The sequence below is a fragment of the Cynoglossus semilaevis genome, chromosome 3 (assembly GCF_000523025.1).
Source record: "Cynoglossus semilaevis isolate Cse_v1.0 chromosome 3, Cse_v1.0, whole genome shotgun sequence".
NCBI lineage: Eukaryota > Metazoa > Chordata > Actinopteri > Pleuronectiformes > Cynoglossidae > Cynoglossus > Cynoglossus semilaevis.
Genome location: NC_024309.1, coordinates 5,122,431 through 5,143,685, shown reverse-complemented (window position 1 = coordinate 5,143,685; position 21,255 = coordinate 5,122,431). Strand labels below are relative to the sequence as shown.

The 21,255-nt window shown below is 39.6% G+C and overlaps 2 protein-coding genes across 4 annotated transcripts; one reads left to right on the top strand and one right to left on the bottom strand.

Moving 5' to 3' along the window:
- Positions 1 to 105: 105 nt before the first annotated feature.
- pcyt1ba (phosphate cytidylyltransferase 1B, choline a) lies at positions 106 to 9,965 on the top strand. 2 transcript variants are annotated; one of them, XM_017031808.2, is made up of 8 exons: positions 106 to 941; positions 4,677 to 4,776; positions 6,229 to 6,345; positions 6,430 to 6,581; positions 7,280 to 7,358; positions 7,447 to 7,589; positions 7,825 to 8,013; positions 8,195 to 9,965. In XM_017031808.2, exons 1-8 carry the CDS (start codon positions 861 to 863, stop codon positions 8,426 to 8,428), a joined length of 1,095 nt encoding a protein of 364 aa, XP_016887297.1. In that variant the 5' UTR covers positions 106 to 860; the 3' UTR covers positions 8,429 to 9,965. The 2 variants fall into 2 exon arrangements, with proteins under 2 accessions (XP_016887297.1, XP_008305799.1); XM_008307577.3 differs by lacking the exon at positions 106 to 941 and adding an exon at positions 2,290 to 2,463 and having other exon boundaries at positions 8,195 to 9,964.
- A 442-nt stretch (positions 9,966 to 10,407) lies between these two features.
- On the bottom strand, positions 10,408 to 20,497 carry pdk3a (pyruvate dehydrogenase kinase, isozyme 3a). 2 transcript variants are annotated; one of them, XM_008307578.3, is made up of 11 exons: positions 19,910 to 20,485; positions 17,586 to 17,727; positions 17,365 to 17,436; positions 16,271 to 16,455; positions 16,099 to 16,188; positions 15,432 to 15,509; positions 14,875 to 14,951; positions 14,656 to 14,757; positions 14,413 to 14,520; positions 14,140 to 14,253; positions 10,408 to 12,942 (listed from the first exon to the last, which is right to left on the bottom strand). In XM_008307578.3, exons 1-11 carry the CDS (start codon positions 20,010 to 20,012, stop codon positions 12,793 to 12,795), a joined length of 1,221 nt encoding a protein of 406 aa, XP_008305800.1. In that variant the 5' UTR covers positions 20,013 to 20,485; the 3' UTR covers positions 10,408 to 12,792. The 2 variants fall into 2 exon arrangements, with proteins under 2 accessions (XP_008305800.1, XP_008305802.1); XM_008307580.3 differs by lacking the exons at positions 10,408 to 12,942; positions 14,140 to 14,253; positions 14,413 to 14,520; ... (1 more) ...; positions 14,875 to 14,951; positions 15,432 to 15,509 and adding an exon at positions 15,516 to 15,638 and having other exon boundaries at positions 19,910 to 20,497.
- Between the last annotated feature and the right edge of the window lie 758 nt (positions 20,498 to 21,255).

Below are 21,255 nucleotides of genomic sequence, written 5' to 3'. Positions count from 1 at the left end.
CGCTGTCTCAAAGTTGGCCGCACGAGGACAGCATTGCACAGTGTGACGTTCTTTGTTTACATCAAAGATTGTTTCTGCAGTTGGGGCAGACGTGCTTGGTGTTTTTCTGTTAGGTCAGTCGATTTATTTGTTTTTACACTGTTAAATCACAACTAGCTTATATTTTTACTTACAAAGTTACTTTAATATTATAGGTTTATTTTTCTAATATTAAATGGTTTTGTTTCAGTTCTTGGTAATACTGTAATATTTAAGGTATTGCTCTCATTTGATTTCCGAATTCTGAAATTATACCATGAGCCTTTTACTGTGTTTGTTTTTAGTGCTCGTGTCTGTGTCATCTAAGTTATAATAAGGCGCGGAGAGCAGCACAATAGATTCCTGTCCCAAATATTGGGGCCACAGAGACACTACAGTGTGTCCAACAATGGAAACACAAAAGATGTTTTGTACCTCCCTCCGTCGAGCTCTCCCCTCCCTCCCCCTCTTTAACCCTGTAATAACCTTCATACCCTCCTGGACTGGTAAACAGTATTTTGTGTTACGGCCACAACAGCATCCAGTGTTGTCTGCTGGACATTTTTTGGTGGAATTTTAACAAGATGTTGCAGGTGACATAAGTTATTATTAATGTGGTACAATAGGTTCAATGTGAAGTCTGAGCAGCTGACCTGGGCTTCTGACCTTGATTGGACTGGATCTGGACCAGGGCTGGACAGACGGATGGACTGTAGCCACCCTACAGGGGATGGAACAAAAGCAGACAAGCAGACAGCAGCAGCTTTGGACTGAAAGCAGAGCAGACACCGAAGCAGAAGTGACACGGATCAGCATCAGTACTTTGTGTTTTTATCCACACCATGGTGAAACAACGACGGGTCAGAGCCCATTCCTCATGTGCAGCTGTTGCCTCTCGTTGTTATAGGAGAAGACTAACAAAGGTAAGAGCTCACTCTAAGTTGACTTATCTTGATTTGGATGTCTGTTGATCACAAATTATTCTTGATCCAATTCACGTGTGTTTCATACCATCCACAGCTGAGGGTGTGTCAAAAAGTTTTAGGCTAGATTTTGATTAGATTTTCATTTTACATCTACAGCTGTTTCACATGTGTCCAACAGGGATAAAAAAGAGAGATTTTGAGGGGAACAAATCATTTTGATAAAGGACACATGTAGGATTTATTCAAATATATTATTCATGTTTAAATAATAAGTGATGCAAATGAATTAAATAGGTATTTCATTTTTGTCTAAATAATTAAAAGAAATGTCTCTGATTTCCTCACTGCTACTATGTTTTGTTCTTTTTTGTTTGTTTTCATGGCTGTAAACTGTATAGGAATTTAAGACTGTTGTCATTTTAACTTTTGGACACACTTAATTATTTTTCCCTAACTGAGTTTCTTTTAGATGTAATGACTGATTGATTAACATAACAATTGCCTTGTTACCTTACTGTTTAATTTTCTTAAAAATTGATACATAAAAGTTTATCTATAATTAATAATGATTAGGAGTGAAATGTCGTTTTTAGTTTAATTTTGTTTCATTTTTCTAAATTAAATAAATTATTTATTATAATAAATACATACTATTTATCATGTTTTTAGCTATAAATTAACTTTTTTGGGGGGTCAAAACTACCTACAGGCTGAGACTTGAAATCTTAAGATATTTTAGAATAGAAACACATAAATATATACATTTAATAATTATTATTTGGATTTTTCAACTCAACGTCACAGTGAGTAAACACACTTGGTGATGTTGGAGCACTTCTCTCCTCCATATTACTATGGTTCACCCACCGCTCCCTCCCTCTGCTGCTCTGCTCTTTCTTGATTGGTCCATTTTTCCCAGCTCTCTCCTCTTTTCCGTCGCCATGGCGAAAGCTCACCAGCGCTGTGCACAAGCAGAGATTGTCTATTTGAACAGACACTCACTATGCCCAAAAAAAAGTGTAAAGATGATCACGGATGATGTAACTCTAGCAAATTACGCAATTTCTGACAGTGATGATGACGTGAGGTTTCTGTCTTATTTTTAAACACAAATATAAATTACACACGATTATTCTATTTATCTCGGTTATTGAGAGGTGCATGTAGACTATTAATGTAACACAAGTGCCAATAGGGGATAGACCAGACTATCCAGCCCCCAAAACAAGCAGCAGAGCGAGACGTCCTGGCTCTCTACACCTCTCAGCAATGGGACCAGAAAGGAGGAGCCAAAAGGGGAGAGTGGGTGGGGGAAACAGTTGAAGGAGAAAGAGAGAGAGAGGGTGGGGGGGGAGAGAGAGAGAGAGAGAGAGGGAGAGAGAGCAGTAAGGAAGGAGAAAGAGAGAGAGGCATCATTTTCACTGATGCTGAGTCACATTACTGTGGGACCACAGCTGCATCCCATGAGCCTTTGGGAATAATGGAGGAGCTCGAGCACACCTGTCCTCATCCTCGGACGGTAGGCTTACTGTCTGTGTTAGCCATTGTCTGATGTTTGTATTATTTATTGTCGAAAAAGAGGGAGAAGAAAAGGGGCGAGATAGATAGGGAAGAGGAGTAGAAGGAGAGAGAGAGAGAGACAAAGAGAGGGATGATGCTCTCCGCCCTGTTATGAAACTGATCTCATCCCCTATGTGTCTGAGATGCTGAGTGGTGTGTGTGAGTGTGTGTGTGTGTGTTTGTCAAAGCACCACAGACGCCTAATAAATGGATCTTGCAGCAGTAAAGATGGAAAACTCACATGTTTACTCTCCTCCTCGCTCCTTTTCTTTGGGTTGTTTCAGTTCAACTGTGTGATTTCTTTTTCCGTGTCGTGTGCCTTTGTGTTTCTCTTTAAATTAATTAATCCTCCTCACACCAGAGGAAGTCACCCTGTGCCAGGGTGACTTCCTCCTCCCCATCTTTCCTAACAGGACTGTGTTCCTGGTCAGTGAGTTTAAGCTGCACCATCTGCCACCTTGCTAAACATTTCTTAGCTGCTCGCAGTGGCTTCTGGGTGCACAGCACTGGGGATGAGGAAGCTCACTCAGCAGACTGTTTTTGTTGGAACTGCAGTTTTTTCTGCATATACTTTGTTTTTCTCGTGTAAACTGGGAACTTTTATTAGACATTGGAGTATTTTTACAGATTCAATGCAGCCCTTATGAATATGTTTATAGCCTTCATGAAAGTAGTAAAAAAAACTATAACAATACTATACTATAAAGCCCTCAAATGGTGACTCGTGCTGAACATGTGAAAAAAAGTCAGTTTTACGTTACTTCACTGTGTGTGATTTGATTTGATCTGTTAGTGAGATCAATTATTCTTACTGTACTGTAGTTGCTGGAGTTGTGTTTTGCTTTTTTTGTTTTTGGAAAGAAAAATTACATTTTGTTTCGAATTATGACAATGTAAGGGCACGTGGCTTGCCCATTTATAATAAATTGACCTTTGACTCGTTGTAAATTGTCTTTGTAGACCTTTAAGAGTCGCTGACCCGACTAGTGTGAAGCAGAGCAGGCCAGTGATGCCATTATGGTTCAGGGATAATGCTGGATTGCAATGCCATACACACACCCTTACACTGTTGTGATGGACATTAGTTGCACCTTACACCTCGTACCACAAGGGCATACTGTTCCCCTGTGTATGGCAGCTAGGTTTGATGACTCTTCTTTACCCTTTTATTGTAACTAATATGGCTGGACAGTCTGGCAGTGAGCAGAAAAAAAACAAAAACACTGTAAAATCTTTTGATCCTGCAGATGTGCAAGCCCTTGGTGCCAAGACAGATTTAATACAAGAAAGTAGGAGAAGTGTTGAAGAAACATTTAAATGGACGAATTTTGCTTGAGGATATTCAAAGTTTAAATAGAGTTTAATTTCCCTGTGTGCCTGTCTCTGATTCCTTAGTTTGATAAAACAAATTCACCCGTCTCTGGTTTTGTTGTTTACCTTGACAACATGATGACGTCATTTCCATTTTTAGAGAGCAGGTGTACAGTTTCATGTTCTAACATTGTTTTATTTTTGCTGTTTACTCTCTGTCTCTCCTGTTGTGTTTCCCTGCAGTCAACAGATGGCACACAAAGACACATTCTTTGTCAGCCTCACACTGCAGCACTCTAACCTTGAGGTTGTTTTTGTCCTCTGCCTGTCTGTCCTTTCATGAATTTATTATTGTAATTATTGTTCTGCCTAATTTACACATAGATGTCAGTTTCACAACAGTGTCACTGACAAATTGACAACATGTGTGTTGGTTTTTCCTCTTGATATTCCAGTGTGTGTTAGTTAGAGATATTTAACAAATGAACAACAGATGTTACCTGACTTCCTGTCACATGTTCAGACAAACATGAAGGATATACAGTATATGGAGACGTGTCCGCTCTTGTACACATACCAATAGAGGGATCAATAACACTGAGTGCAGCCCTGACTGATTCTCCATTCGTTGCTCTCATACAGTGAGGTGGTCAATAAGCTAATGGAGGCTACGGTAACTGAAATCCGCTAATAGAGAGAGAGAGAGAGAGAGAGGCTGTATTCATCTTTTGTGAAACTGGTCAGTGTCATGTTATGACGTGTGGTTATGAAATGTCATAACATGAGCTCTCTCAGATATCCGCCGTTCCTTCGTTATGTTTCTGTAACTACCATTTTCTTTCACTTGTCTCTGCGTTGCAGACTCTGACAGAGCCAGCCATCTTCACCAGCAAGACTAGCTGTGATTGTCAGGCCCCACATGAGAAGCTCACCATCGCCCAGGCCCGCAGAGGAACCCCAGGTTGAGCTCCTCTGCTTTTTTCATCTGCAGGCTTTCATGTTTACCTTCAACATGTTGTTGATTTCATTGATCTCCTCTGCCTCTGCCACCCTCACTACTCCTAATGCTTAACCTACATATCAAAACATACATTAAATTAGAAGGAATCATTTTTGTTACAGTATATATTAAAATCAAATGGTATAACAATCACTTTAAGATAGTAACAACACTGAAATGTAAACATTAATCACGTTCATTTATAATTTAATTTATAATTTATAATTCTTCTTCCATATTGGTTATTCCATCATTTGGATTAGTCACAGATAAAAACATTTTTTATACAGAATAAAAAAGGGTTTGTGGTATTTAGGAATTTTTATTTATCTTGATTAATCATTATGATTAATCAGAATTTTATTAATTGTGATTAAGCATAGCTTCCCTGTGATTAATCGTTTGAGATCCCTAATTAATAGCATCCCAGACTCACTACTGTGGAACACAGATCTGAATAATATAAAGTGGAACCCCTGAATCACTGACTGTGAGCACTAAGTGGTGCTGCAGCAGTGGTGCTGCAGCTCTAATTTTTAATATTTACGATAAGTCACCTGCTAACTCACTGAGACAACATTGGCGTTGTAAACACTGCAGATTAAAGATGACATAATAATGTGGCCAAACACGAAGCTTCGAAATGATTCCACCAACATGCCCAGCGAATTTTTATAAATGTTGTAAGAACAAGGACTGAAAGACAGACATTGTTTTACCTAGGTTAACCTTAAGTTAAAGTACAGGTAGATCAAAATTACTAGGTGAGGTCCTCAAACTTGATTTTCCTCTTCCTCCAGTTCCTCCAGAACTGCACAACTCTGAGTCATGATCAGTTCAGTAAAACTCCACTGCTCCGACTGCAGGGTCATAAATAAAGACCCCCATAGATACCTCAGAGCTTTTAGTGAAATTAATCAAAGTGAGACTCTAAAGGTCTCCTCCCTAACCCCTAGCTGAAATGACACCTTACTTTGTATATCCATGCAACCTCTGCACGTACAATACTGTAGCAAATGCTACTACTAACAACTCCACCAGCAGGGCTACAACTGTATATAAAACCTCCTCTAATGGCCATGTGTCACAGAGAGTCACACTTGACCTCCACTGCTGCTTCAAACTGGACTATTTATACACTGGTAGAACCAGTGCATCTTACTCTCCACATGGTTATTACTTTTTAGCTGTGTACACATTTGTCAGATCTCCTCATGTGTCACAAATTCATAAATAAACCAACTGTTTTACTGTTGCTATTTTACCTCTGATCCCTGATCAAGTCATGTAAAAAGGGCCACATCTCACATGTCTAATATTTATGTATGCTAAGGCTACATGGGCTACATGTAGGTATACAGCGTATATGGTAACCAGTTGACTTTCATGTTTGAATGTGTTGTGTGTTGTCAGTGGATCGACCAGTCAGAGTTTACGCCGACGGCATCTTTGACCTCTTCCACTCGGGTCATGCTCGTGCCCTGATGCAGGCCAAGAACCTCTTCCCCAACACCTACCTCATAGTAGGAGGTAACACACACTAACACGTACTCTAGGAACTCTCTCATGCAGAAGTCTGATTGACAGGGTTATTGCCTGTTGTTTTCCCAACAGTGTGCAGCGATGAACTGACCCACAAATTCAAAGGTTTCACAGTCATGACGGAACACGAACGATACGAAGCGCTCAGGCACTGTCGATATGTGGATGAGGTTCTGAGAGACGCGCCCTGGACTCTTACTCCTGAGTTCCTTGAAAAACACAAGGTTCTTTGTAGTATTTATCCTAGTCTTTATTTCATCTGTTTTCATTAGAATTGTTGTGAAGTTTTTTATATCATGACCTTCTAATGTAAACTTATCTTCACGGTACAAATATAAATTAGCACTAGCTTGACAAAAGTCCATCTCCCAAATCAATCAACAACTAGTTCAAAGTTTGCTTAAAATAGAAAAGGAAAAAAGCAAAAAATAGTACAAAACAAGGCCAAAAGATAAAGATAAGGCTCAGCAATAGCTTAAGCTTAGCAAAAACATGGAAAAACAAGCAATGGTTACCAAAGCAGTGGCGAGAAAAGGGCTGTGAGATAAACAACTTTTCAAAGGTAAACAAGTTAGCTTAGCCAAATTTGTGTAGCCAAAACAGTAAAAACAGAGCAAAAGGCTATTAACTAAAAACCAGAAGCTAAATTAAATTTAGCCCAGAAGGAGCTAAATGTTAGCTAGACAGTAAAATATGATCCAAAATGTAGAATAAAGATAGACTGAAGTCTTGCTATCTAAAGTTAGTCAAAATTAAGCAACAAATGTGGAAACTTTTATGCATAACAAAATTGTAGTTTCTTAGAAATATGATGTCATCGATGAAGACTCAACTTTCCTAAATATATCTACGGTGTCCCTCAGTATTAGTATCAATGCAGTATGTTCTGTCATACAATACGTCTCTTGTGATTATCTCTCAGATCGACTTTGTGGCTCATGACGATATCCCATACTCCTCAGCAGGCAGTGAGGACGTGTATAAACACATCAAAGAGGCAGGTCAGTGTGTGACGTTTTAGATTAATCCAACATGTCTCACATTGGTCAAAGGGTTCAACTTTTGTGTGTTTCGGTGTGCGTTAACTAGGGATGTTTGTGCCTACGCAACGAACGGAGGGAATCTCAACGTCTGACATCATCACCAGAATCGTCAGGGACTACGACGTCTACGCCCGCAGAAACCTTCAACGTGGTTACACGGCCAAAGAGCTGAACGTCAGCTACATCAACGTACGACCAGGCACCATATCTGTATACTGTATACTACATACAGTACTAGTCTGATACTACTTTCCTTACTGTTTGTGGGGACTTCAGACCAGAGTTGTTAAGACTTTTTAGGCATAAGTAATAACCTTTTTTAATCACTTTTGAGCCAACAACACTGACAATACTCACTACTGAGTTTGTAACTATTGATAAATGTCAAATTATAAATATTTTCCTTAATATTTGACTATTCAAGGAGAAGAAGTACCGGCTTCAAAACCAGGTGGATCGCATGAAGGAGAAAGTCCGTACGGTGGAGGAAAAAAGCAAACACTTTGTTTACCGCGTGGAGGAGAAGAGTCACGACCTCATTCAAAAGTGGGAAGAGAAATCGAGAGAATTTATTGGCAACTTCTTAGAGCTTTTTGGTCCAGATGGAACATGGGTAAGACCACTTTTTATTTTATACTGCAATAGAAAAAATATTCAGTACGCAATTCACATTCAATAAACTTAATTGGCAAAAAAATCCAAAAGGTTCAGCTGTTGTAGAATGTAGTATTATTTGGTATTTGTAGTAATTTCTCCCACTCGTTCAGTTGTATCTCATCATTTTATCTCTACAGAAACAGGTGTTTCAGGAACGCAGCGGTCGAATGCTCTCCTACGCTCTCTCTCCCAGAGAGTCGCCCTGTAACAGTCCTCCTCGTGAACTTTCCCCCCTTCGCTCGCCCTCACCTCCGTCACCTCCGTCACCTCCCACGCGCTGGCACAGTGCCCGTCCCTCACCCCCCACCTCCCCGAAAGGAGCCTCCGCATCCGTGAGCAGCATGAGCGAAGGTGATGAGGACGAGAAGTAGACGACAGACAGACCGTTGGACTGGTGCAAACACTGCACTGGCAGTTGACTGCCGGAGAACTGCTCACTCTCACACACACTCACGCGCACACACTCACACACAGAAACAATAATCCTCAAGGATGTTAATAAGCAATAGCTAGGAGGTGTCATCCTGACCTCCAGTGCTTAGAAGCCATCACTGTCACTGTTGACGGAGAGACGGAGGACTTATGTACACACTACACAGTGTCACATATCCCTAGAAGGCCCAGAATCCTTTGCAACATCTTCAAAGAGGATTTGTTTGGGATTGCACGATCATGACAGAAAGTTTAGACAGCCTACTCATGACCTCACTGCATTTGTCCCGTTGTGTCTTGTTTCACTTTTCCTTTTCTTTAGCGCAGGAAGCCAATGACTCAGTGGAGCTCCAGTCACCAGTTGATATCAACGCTCTCATCATTACACAAACACTGTGTCAGCATTTTAGTGCAAAGGGTCATGTGAACCAACACGAACGTGACACATTGGTCACTGTGTCACTCTGTGCCTGTTGAAGTCGACAGATTAAACTGCTGGTTCCCTAAGTGTGGGGGAAGTGTTCCATGAAAATAGCAGTTTTTAGTAATTACAGTGCAGGGGGGGGGGGGGGGGGGGGGGGGGGGGACTAGTTAGTGCACAACAATTCATGATACATGGAAGAGTGACCCTCGTCTCATCTTCTCGTTTATTCACATGTAAAAAATGTAGTCACTTCCATTAGTACTCCCATGTTTAAAACACTCACAAAACACCACAGTTCTACACCCATCCATGGTCTTACTTTAATTTCACAGAAACATGTTTGTTTTTACCACTTAATGACATGAGTGCAAATTTTGTTGCTCTGTGGAAGATTGTACCAGCTGGTAACTAAAAACAACAGGCAACATGGAGATGTAGCCTTTCTCTGGCACTCTGATGATACTTGAAATACACAGCCTCCCCCGCCCCCCCCCCCACTCTCCTCTCCCCTTACTGCAGGTGAGCGTCTGGTCTTTTAGGGCTGGAGTGTAGTCCTTGTGTTTTCTTTGCTACCGTGTCCAAAGTGTGTAATGATAAGCTTCAGTCTGGTCAGAACCAACGTCTCCTCTTGAACAACCCAAAACAAACACTAATGCAATGTCAATGTCTTCTTTTATGTATTATGTTAACCTACACTATGTGTAAATACTCTGACTTTTTTTGTTGTTGTTATTTTGTAAATTTTAGCCTGATATGTAAATAAAGCAAGAACATACTGTGTAAGAATCAGAATCCAGTGATGGTATTTTTAAACAAGGAGGGAGAGTGGGCAGAGCCAAATGTCAAGGGACACTGTAGGACAGCCCCCCATCAACTATTTTGATTTCTTAAATGTTGTTTGTTCATCATTTGCTTTAAATATTCCCTAAACCCTTTCAAGGCATCTCTTCTTTATCACCCTAACCTGCTGCTTACCCACCAATCAGAACACATCCTCTTTTCCTCACCCACTGTCCGACCTCTTAAAAAAAAGATTTTCTTTCTATCACATCATCGAGGCACCTCACTAACATCTCATTGTCCCTTAGCTTTTGTTGCTTCTCTGACTCTTCTACATTTTTTTTGAAAAAAAGTCCTTTAAAGCAGCACTCAGCTAAAAACCAGTTCACCAAGAAGAGAACGGATTCCAAATACTATTATACTATTGGCCTTTCATAGACCTGGCACTTCAACAGACACATAAAAAATTTGAGAACCACAATATTGAACAAACATTACAAGGAGCTATGTGGCAGGGCGTTATTGGTTTATGTGACGGGGGTAAGGTAATGGGGGCAACAAGGACAATAAAAATCTATTTGAATATTTGTTTGTGCTTCAGTTGGGAAATTGAGGTGTCTTGTATCTTTGTTCTTTGAACTTTTGCTGAATATGTGTCGACCCGTCAGGTTCAGAAATAGAAGAAAAGAGTTTGTGAACAAACTCAGAGACAGATTAAACACAAGAGCAGTTTTCTTTATTGTCATGTTTAACAATAGAATATGATCATGCAGAGTCACAATGGCATTGGTACGTTGTATTACATGTTCGGTGTGTGTTACTTATTCAGTATGTGCACGACTGAGAACATGGTTTTAAACTGTGGATCAGTTGGATGGAAAACACTGATTATCTCACATCTGCATAAACAGTGTTCTGTACACAATGATCGGGCTCAAATATACAGTATAGTATTTCTGGAACATAGGTACAGAAAAATGTCGCACTCAAGATGGAAGGATCCTTCCGGAAGTTCCTATTTTACAAGACCTCACAACACATGTAAGGCTTTTGAACGCAGGAGACCAGCGTCTCCGTCCTAGTGGAGAACACTGGTTGTGTTACAGCAGGCGTGTCACTGAGCCTTAATCAGCGACTGTGGCAGGTTACAGGGGCGTTGGCAGTGATGAAACGCACAGTGAGGCAGAAAAGCAGAGAACCTACAGAAGGAGGGGAAACTGTCCACACTGAAGAACGTTTCATATTTTCTTCCTTCTAAACACCTTACCCATCAGATGGAGCTGAAGGAGAAAAGAAAATCACTTCAGGTCAGTGACATCATCAGTGTTCTGTCACGTTTCTGTTAGATCTTCAATATTAACAAAATATCTGTGTAGTTTAAATTTCTGGGTGACAGATATTTCATGGAAAATATATGTCAGACTCCGTAGAGTGCAATAATAAAGCTGCACACGATGCTTACCAACCTCCATGTTATTATGGGCTGTCACAGTAATCACGTACGGTTTCATTTCTCTGGAGTCCAGCTCATCTAAACGCACTCACCCTTGAAACCCTTGTTCATTTGAGTCACAACTGTAACCAAACAATTAAAGTCCTGAACAATTAAAAGACATTCTTCATTACATTAAAAGTGATAAAAGAAAAAAATAACCCTGTTCTCACATCGGAACTTGAACGCAAAAGGAAAATAAGTGATGAATAAAATAGAGCCTGTCACCGACATACTACCTCTTCATTTAAGTGGTAAAACTAAAGGTGTTCTTGCCCAACACTGAAAACACATATTTAAATTTAACCATAAAAAGTTGAGGTGTTAATAGACCTACATGAGAAACACAGCGCCCACAGTGTGAAGCAGTGTTTGGACAAGAAGTCTGAGCTGAGTGCATCCCAACACAATGAAAATAATGACATTTCTAATAAAGTCTTTGTTCCGTATATGAGGTCTATTCTTCTGTATCAGGACTTGTTCAATACGTCACACTGGTGCTGCTGAAGCTATTTCACAGTGAAGCATCTACGAATGTGCCGATCTGAGCGGGTGTTAAATCAAGGTGCAAAGTTGTCTGCCTGAGGGAAGTTGGGACATGGGGGAGCGGGAGAGAGGGGGGAGGTGGGTGACAGGCAAAACATCTAAGAGCAGAAACATTTTAATATTACAATGAATGAACTTAAAGTTCTGATAAGGCCTTAAAGGAAGATTATTTAAAATAATAATAATAATAATAATACATATTATTATGTTTATTAAATGAAGGCCTTTTCTTACTAAAGAAAATAAAAAAACTCCCTTTTCAATTTTGTTTTTTAAATAAGATGCCCTCTTAATTCAGTATCTTATATTTCCACTGCTTAAATAATATTTTCATATTCAGTTAAATAAGGTACAACCATACGAAACCAGCCAGCATGTCTTTATTTTGCCACATGGTTCCTGGTTGCTCTTGTGTCATTTCTCGCCCGCTTTTAACCCGACAAATAAACCCTGTCTGGGAGGTCCATGCTAAGCTAATGACAAACTGGTCTAAATGTGTGTTAAGACTAAAAGTACAAAATTAAATCCCCCTCTTTTGACTGTGGATGCACTGAAACTTCATCTTTTTTTTTAAGATGAAAAAGAAACTGTATCCAGGCTTTTTATTTTAACTGATGCCAACAGAGACACTTTATCAGTAGCCTGTGTTTTACTGACCACTACAGCAGCCCAGGCACCACAGCTCACTATATACAGTAAGAGCCAGAGGGGAAAATAACAGTGATTTTGTGATTGACGATGTGATTTAACCATAATTTATAGATAATTGGTCATTTCAACATGGGAATAAACATGTGGAATTTTAAGAAGAGGCTCAGAGTAAGCTCTAGGAGAGCCAAACATTACGCCACAGCGATACAAAGCTACTCTGATGAATGCCGTTGCCATTGGGTATGGACTGAAGTCGAGGTCATCCAATAATCAGTGGAATGTCAAAGCCAGTCTGATCCAGAACCACGTTTTACCCAAAGGCAACAGCTCATCAAACATGCTCTACACTACAGGCAGAGTACAGGCAGATGGGTTCCCAGCTCATGGCGGTGCTAGCAGGCAGGGTGCAGTTATCTATTGGTTTTATATTTGGACTTGCTGGCATCGCGTGGCTCCTTGCTGGGGTTACTCCAGTCGTCGGCCTCGGGGCTGGTCTTGTAATGTCTCCATGCCGACTTGTTGAACACGGGCAGGCGTTCGAAGGACTCGCTGGACAGAGCCTTTAGGTGGAGGAGCAGAAAAGAAACAAAATCAGGTCGATGAGATTTCAATTCTAGTGTTCTTGTTGATGAAAATGTACAAAGAATGAAACTGTGGGCAGAAACACCGACTCTGAATGTTGTAGTTTTGGGACAAGCATCTGCAAAATGAAGTTCACTAGGAGCATGAATATTTCTTTCAACACAGGTGCTAATGGTTTATCTAGAAATGTATTTAAATGGAACTTGATCTGTTGTGAAAAAGGGAAACATGGAACTCTTTGAAGAGGTGAAAAATACAACACCATGTGTGAGGCTAGCTTTACATAAATAATACGTAGCAACGGCCTGACAACATTTGCATAATAAACATAGAAACAGTGCAGTTTGAATTTCACTGTGCTCCCGTCCATCCATTGTGCAATCCTAAATATAAAACACAAATACAGAAGGTCTTAGTCTAAATTTTTTAAATGTTATTTCAATGATCAATAACAGCCAATTAAAATGGTACTGGTCTCACCTGCTTGGTGTGATCTGGTCTTTGTCTATGACTGCAGGCTGTGAGGCACGACTGATGTTTTGAATTTTAGGATGTTGAGACGCTTGAGAAACCCTGCGCTCATAAGTATGAGGATCCAAGATGGTGCAGTGCGAGAACGTTGTTCTGCAGACGACATCTGCTGATCTGCTGTCAGGGTTCCGACGAACGCAAGCGAATTTCTCCACGCAGAATTACACTCTCTATTTTCACTAGTCGTTTTTCAAAATTTTTTTTTTTATTCATCTATGCTTAGATAACCGAGCTGCAGGAAGTAAATATTTAACCTGATTTTATTTAAAGATGTTTTCACAGAGCAACAATATAAGATGAATGCTGGTAATGAACAAAACAAAAATATAAAAATATCAATTTTTGAATAGTTTTGACCAATGTTTCATTCATCATTTTCTGCACATTAAAGTTCTGTAAAATGTGTATTAATGTGTTTGCGCATCATTAAACCAGCCTGTATGTAAAATCAAATTACCAAATTAAAATACTGTCTTTTCAGTTCATGTTTAATGTTGTTGTTTTGGTCCCTGGGCAGTGCAGTAGAGCAGTGGTTACCACTGAAGCCTTACTGTGTACACTCTCCATTTCAGGCTCTTTGTTCAAACTTACCACAGCTTTACATTTTACACCATGTAACTGTTCATCTTTTTTCTTTTTTTTACCTTCAGATAGATGACAGCGTCTGTGCCAACTCCCTCCATGGAGTAGAGTTTCAGGTCCCCCTGGAAGTATCGGGCATAGAGCCTTGAAATGGGTAAACCGTAGCCAAAGCCAGCCTGAGAGAGGGAGAGAGAGAGAGGGAGTGAGACAGAACGTGGATGTGAGTTAAGAGAGAGTTTCTCGTTTGTCATATGTTTTGACATAAGTATGTTAAAAACCAGTTTTTAAAATGGGCAAGAAGGTAGATACTGCAGTGATTATATGTATGAGTGTACCAGAGGGACGGCCCCCGGCTCCAGGCTCGGTGTCGGGGCGGTGGAGTACATGTAGTTAAACAGACGGTCTATCTTCCTCAGAGGAACGCCTCCTCCTCTGTCACTGATCTGAGGAAGGGAATTAGAAAAAAGAAAAGGAAGAGAAAAGGCAGACAGACACGGGATTAAACAAAGCGTGAATACCGAGGTTTTATTGAAGTAGTATCTGTGACTGGGAGTATCATGAATTCATGAGAAATTGACCTTAATGGAGAGATCCTCGTTGCCCAGAGTGACTTTGGTCTTTATTGGTGGTAATCCCTCTTTGCTGTTCTCATGGAGCTCCACTGTGGCTCTCATCGAGTTCTGCAAACACCCACAGACTTTGTGAGATGTGGCGTAGAACCGATCATTATGGACTTAAGGTCATCTGGTGGTGTATTTGTATTTAAAAATTCAACAACTGCACGCTGGGCTGCTCACCTTAAACAGTTCAAACAGCATGTGGAACAGATGAGACGGCACATACACCACCTGGATGGGCTTATTAAGGGTCTTCACTGTAGGGAGGAGGGTTCAGAAAAGGATGTGAGGAGATCGTAAGAACGTAAACAGACACAGTCTTGTGCAGCTTTTCTTTTCCAGAACAGTAACTGTAAGCATTAAAAATATATACACAATCCTAATCCTTACTCTTACCCTAATTCCAATGCTAATCCTAATCCAAACTACATCATCAACATCAATAATAGTTTTACTCAGCGAGGACCTGAAAAATGTCCCCATAACAATTGTATTATCCAGAAAATGTCCCCACAAGTACAGCTACACCCGGACTGCTGCCCCTCACCCCACAACACACACAGCTTGTTCTTCCAAAGTTAATGAGACACCAATTGTTGTTATCGTGGTGTGAGTGTATGTGAAACCCAAAGCTGTAATTGCAGTCTCGGGCCAAATACATGTTGTTGAAGCAGCAGAAAAGATTACCATAGAAAATGTTTGGATCGCAACAAAGTGACTACAAAAAATATTCTTACTGTTAAACTCCTCGATCTTCAGCTCCGGAGCAGACATGTAGTACTTCTCACACAGCATTTTGGCCGTGTCATAGGCGTCTGCACAGAGACAGAGTAGGAGGAGTTTGGAGAGAAGGAGCCGTCACTCTTTACATTCAAATTCCTATTAGAGACTCCGGGGTCACGGAGAGGCCGGCTGTGAATCTACACTGCTGCTATCATGGTGTACTGTAGGCATGATATGAACAACACTCATATGTACAATGTTTGACTTGTAGCATTGTGGAAAGCTGGAAATGATTGTGTTCCCAAACTCTGGTCACCGGGGTTTTGCTCTCATATTTTTATATATTATATTTATTATCTTTTTTGTCTTTTTGTCAAACTTTAAGTGATTTATTAGCATTTATTTTGCCAACATTATTTTATTAATTATTTTTGAAAGCAGTAGTACCGATTCCTCTGTCTAACTTTGGCTCTTTCTGCAACACGTCTGGCTAACTTTAAACTAATCTGGAGCTAACTTTAGCTTCTGTATATGTACAATAACAATTAACTGGATTGTTCCCTAAAAACTATTTTATACAGATGTTACCAACAATTCAAATGTTTGACTTTATGGACTTGTGTTTCTGGTGCCACCAGGCAATTAACTCTGAAACAGAGACAATTTTCCATTTAAACTCACCACTGACAACTTCAGCCACACTGCAGGTTGGATCTATGCTGCCGATGTGTTTGGGATGAGCAGGGTTGGTGTCATTTCCAAACAGCAGAGCTGAGCACGAACACATGGGAATAAAAGTCAGAAACAGAGTGCATTGGCTCTGACCAAAGACGGCCAGTTCAGCCTGACTCACTGTGCTGGTTGATGAGCATGCGGAAAGAGATGCGGTTGGTGTAAAAGCGGTCCAGGAAGTACTGGATATTGCTGCTGATGAAGGGGTCAAAGCCAAACTTCTCCTTGTACTCAATGACTCCCTGTGCCATGGTGGGCACGACGTCATTGTGACGATTACGGATTTCAATTAACAGTTCCAGGAAACTGTAGATAAAAGAATGAGGGAGGAAGTCTAACTCCACAAAAAAACAGACAGACTTTATAAGAACAGTTTATTAAAATACGTTATCCCAAACAAAAGAACATCTCCACAAGTGGTAAACTGAGAGAGCAGTAGAAAGCAGAGAAACACGTCTCATGTTGTAAATGTAATCATCTTTATCTTGTAATTATGGGTTAACGTGGCTGATGCTTTTGTGTCCTGTTGTCTCAGAGCAGGACAACAAATTAACGTTTGCTTTGTGCCTCTGCATGTTGGTGGCCTCACTTAAAAGTCTAGCAATGGGATATGTGACAAGTATAAACCCAGTTTATTTCAGGTTTTTTGTTTTTGTTTTTTGTTTTCATATTTTCATATCCTGAATATGTAACAAAAAACATTGTTTTGCATTAGGTGATTTTTCATTTACCTGTTGTTACATTTAACAGTTGTTACATTTGACACTTATTAATTAGGTGATATTTATTTGTGGCTGAACCTCAGTATTAACTTTAACTTAACTCCATGGCCACTTAAATTTTAACATAAGAGTTTCTTTGGCAACTTTAAGAAGCCTTTGAAGCTAACTTTAAGATTACCGTCACTGTACTTCTACACAATTTGCAATATCGTTAGCCTAAATTTAGCTATTTCGATTATTTTATGTTTGGCTGCTTTTAAGCTTTTTTCTAACTTGTAACTATTTTCCAACTGTTTTCTCCTCATCATTTTAGGAGTATATATAACACAATATAGATACAGTGATACCTGTGCAATGGACAAGGACCTACTTGTATATAAATCATGTAGACATTAACTGTGTGTGTAATAGCTGGGTGTATCACAGAGCAACGTCCTCTCATACAAGTGGTTTTTTTTTTAATTAATCATTAAACTAGTTCGTATTCACTCACTCATTCAGAGCATGACGATCCTCTGGCTTTCGATTTTCATAATCCAGCAGCTCCACAAAACTCTGCATGTACCTGATAAAGAAGCACAGGGTCAAAGGGAGACTGTTCCCATAGTTGACACCAATGAATAATTAAATTTATTATTTTATTTTTAGTATTATCAGGCAGCAATACGGTAATAAAAAGAGCGAGTGTGCATTAGTGGCAGAAAAGTCTCTCACCACTTCTGAACCAGTCTGACAGACGGCTGACTGAGCAGGTTGTCAGGCAGGAGGTTGACTTCTCTCAGTGTGTTGGCCAAACGCACAGGCAGCTCTTTGCGCAGGAACATATAGGACGTTTTCTCGCACGCATTGTTTGTGCCTGACAGAGACAGAGATAGTTGTTTCAGCAAAGCAACACAACACAACACAGAATAAGCAGTCATTTATACAGGAGGTCAGGGGGAAGTTCTTCCTGAAATACACTGTACTCTGTGTTTTAATAACTTGGCCTCGTATAAGTGATTACAGCAATGACCTGTGATTGTTAATCACGTACAGTTTACAATGTATGTATGAGAACGAAGGTAATCTATGGTACTACCGAGAATCATTGAATTTTTAGTTGATTTGATTTTTTAAAACAATTAATTTAGTAAATATATGAACTTTTTTTGAGAACATAATTTAGTATTGAATGCCAAATAACAAGGTATGTTTATATATTATTCCCTGTCACAGAAAACTGAAGAGAAAATTCTGATTTTTTTTTTCAGGCAGTTGAGAGGGAGTTAATGGGATTTATGTTTCAAAATAAAAACAGGAAAGTTTTTTTTTGAAACACCAACACCAAAAATGTTGCATGCAGTAATGGTATTTGTAGGATTAAAAATATATACATACGTTTATATAAAAATAAATATTATGACATTGCAATCGGAAGTCAGACAAAAAAACATGAAAAATGTAGTCCAACAGAGTGGGTGTCTGAAGAGAAATGACTTCAGGATGTTCTTTTGATATCAGACCATGAAAGAAGAAGAGAAGTTGAAGTTTATGTTAACTGACACATTAATGGCACATTTATTTTGGCTGCCCTGTCAGTGAACTCACTGAACAGTGTACTTTGGTTTTTCTAACGGATGGAAACTGAAGTTTCCCGTCATCTTATCGGAGAGGAAAGGTGTTCGCCCTGACTCAGCAATCATTCAGACCGAAACTGGGATGTGAAACTATGGGAGGTGAAGCCAACACTGCACAATCAATGTGGTTGTTGTCAAAGTTGACAAAAACAGGGGATGAAGGCAGTCCTCGCAGCCATCGGGACAGAGTGAAGACAGTTTTATCCTGGACACTTTGCCAGTCCAGATCTCACCAAATAACCACTCACAAACACTCTCTTTAGCTTTAATTTTACTTATTTATATATAATTTTTCATTCAATGAGTGTAGCACAAAGGGCTGTACAGATCAAAGGTTAAGGCTGGGCACTGAGGAACCACTCATACCTACAGAACGGTGAATAGGAGTAAGAGTCTCCAGTTCACCCTAATGTGCATGTTCTTACTTTAGGGCAAGTCACTAAACACATATTTCACTATGGTTAAAGTTGAAAGCTTTTTGGCAATTACTTGTCATTTATTGCAGCAAATGTTTAATCGCTACTTTATGGTTCACTCAACTCAGGGGTCGCCACTTGACCTATGCGATGTAAGGCCGGTCGTTTAATAGACAACCATTATTATGTCATCGCTTAATCTTTCCTCCTGTCTCACTGCTGCATCCTTAACATCTAACACGACCACCGTCTTTCCTTGACAAGTGTGGGATCTATCTACAATTGACTCTTAACTCTTTTTACACACTGCTCCACCTTTGCTATGCTACAGTTTTAATTATTGTAATTATTAGTGTGGCCATGCATTGAGAGGTTACAGGTTCTGTTTCACTACTCTCTCGCTTAGTTCAATTTTGACAATTTAATGCTACACTTCTGCAGCAATTCCATTGGATTTAGACATAGAAAGCAGGATTCTTTTTTTTTTTTTAAACCTCTGAGCATATTTTAATTCGGATATTAGAGGGGGGATTAGTTACTAAACCAACATTTGTTGAAATGGATTTCAGTCATCGTCATTTCATTAAGTAAGGCTCCTATTTGAACATCTGTATCTACAATGATAGTCCAGCTTAGTAAACTACTTATTGTGCAAAAAACAAGGTAGATGTGGGTAATATGATCTGTGTTTACATTCCACACTGAATGAAAATACCAGCACCTGCGCACTGCTGCAACATACGGTAGTGGTGCGTGGAATTAAACGCGGTATCAGTCACACGGTGCGGTTAGGAGTGGGTTTGCTAGAAGTAAACAACACGATAAAAAGGTCAGACATCTCACCATTGGACCCAGGTTAGGTTTCATGGAGGAAACCGACTCTATTAATAACCTGAGGACACTTCAATTCCTCTAGAAGGACACTTATTCTCCTCCAGTGTATTTTTTAAACAACCTCCTGATAAACATCTCTACCATCAACTCCACCATCTTCATCACTACTTACCGAAATCCAGAAACTGCTTTATAGAGAGTGGTGATGGAGAAAACTTGGAGTAATACTCGATCCTAGGGTTGGTGTTCTTCAGCAGAGACACGAAGATCCTCATTTTGACAGATGAATGTTAATGGTTGGTTCTAGCTGTGAGGAAGAGTCTCAGGAAGAAAATATGACCGATTCATTCCCGGGCAGTGTAGGCAGAGAGACAGAGGCAGCAGCAGTGTCCACATTTGTCCCCGGCCGCTGTCCTGCTCTGGACACCACACGACGTGTTAAATAAATGTCCATACGATTACATGTTACAATAGAGAAAATATGCTACCAGCCGGGGTTCCATCCACACTGGTAGACTTAAAGAGAAACTGCGCTCAAAGCTGTCGAGTCAGGGGGGATTAAAGAGTCACTTCCTCTGGTGCTTTTCAAAATATAAAACAGATGAGGACTAAACAGCCAGTTCCAAATAGTTGGGTTTTTTTTAACCATTTGAATTACACAGAGCAGATAGTTATTGACCCAACATTTCCGTACATACTTGCTTAATTTCATAAACAAAATGATTTAACGAATGTTAAAAGACAAGGTCAAAATAAAGTATCATATAAATCTCTTTGAACTTCAATTACTTTACATGTCCATGTACATGTATTACTTGTAGTAATACCTGGGAAACTTAACTGGAACCATAGTAGTTAATGAAATATCCATGGACATAAATATATGTAAATCTGTGCGGGTGGACTTGGTCTTAAGCCATAATATTTTAAACACAACACTTATAACAAACGAAATGTATCAAATATTTAAGAGAATGATAAAATGGGCTTGAAATTATATATAATATGACATAATTATACCTTCATTTAATTTCTAAAACAAAATGTTTTCTCACATAATAAATTCCTTTGAGGAAATTGTTTCCTTTTCCTCTCAACTGGGGTCAGTTTCCTTTAGAAATCTTAAAACTCAGATAACGTATGTTTGGGAACTTTGAAATGCATTCTAATTCATTTAAATGTATTATCTGAAACGTCCTCCAGTAAATGATATTTTACAACTAGACGAGGTTACTCACAATATGTACTCTTTGCGATAGTTAATTATTTCAAGACATATGATACATTAAAGAAAGAATCATTCAATATCAAGTCTGTAATAGCTCGCTTAACAAACGTGTGGAACACTTTGTATTTTGAGCCGTATCATCTCAACTTCCGGTCTTTCTGCGCTGCCTTGACGTTTTGTACGTTAGGAAACCTCTTCCTCAACCGCACTTGGGCTCTGTTTGGTTGCGCTACTATGATTGGTTCAAATACACGGAAGCGAACACAGGGGTCGACCCGATTGGACGATGG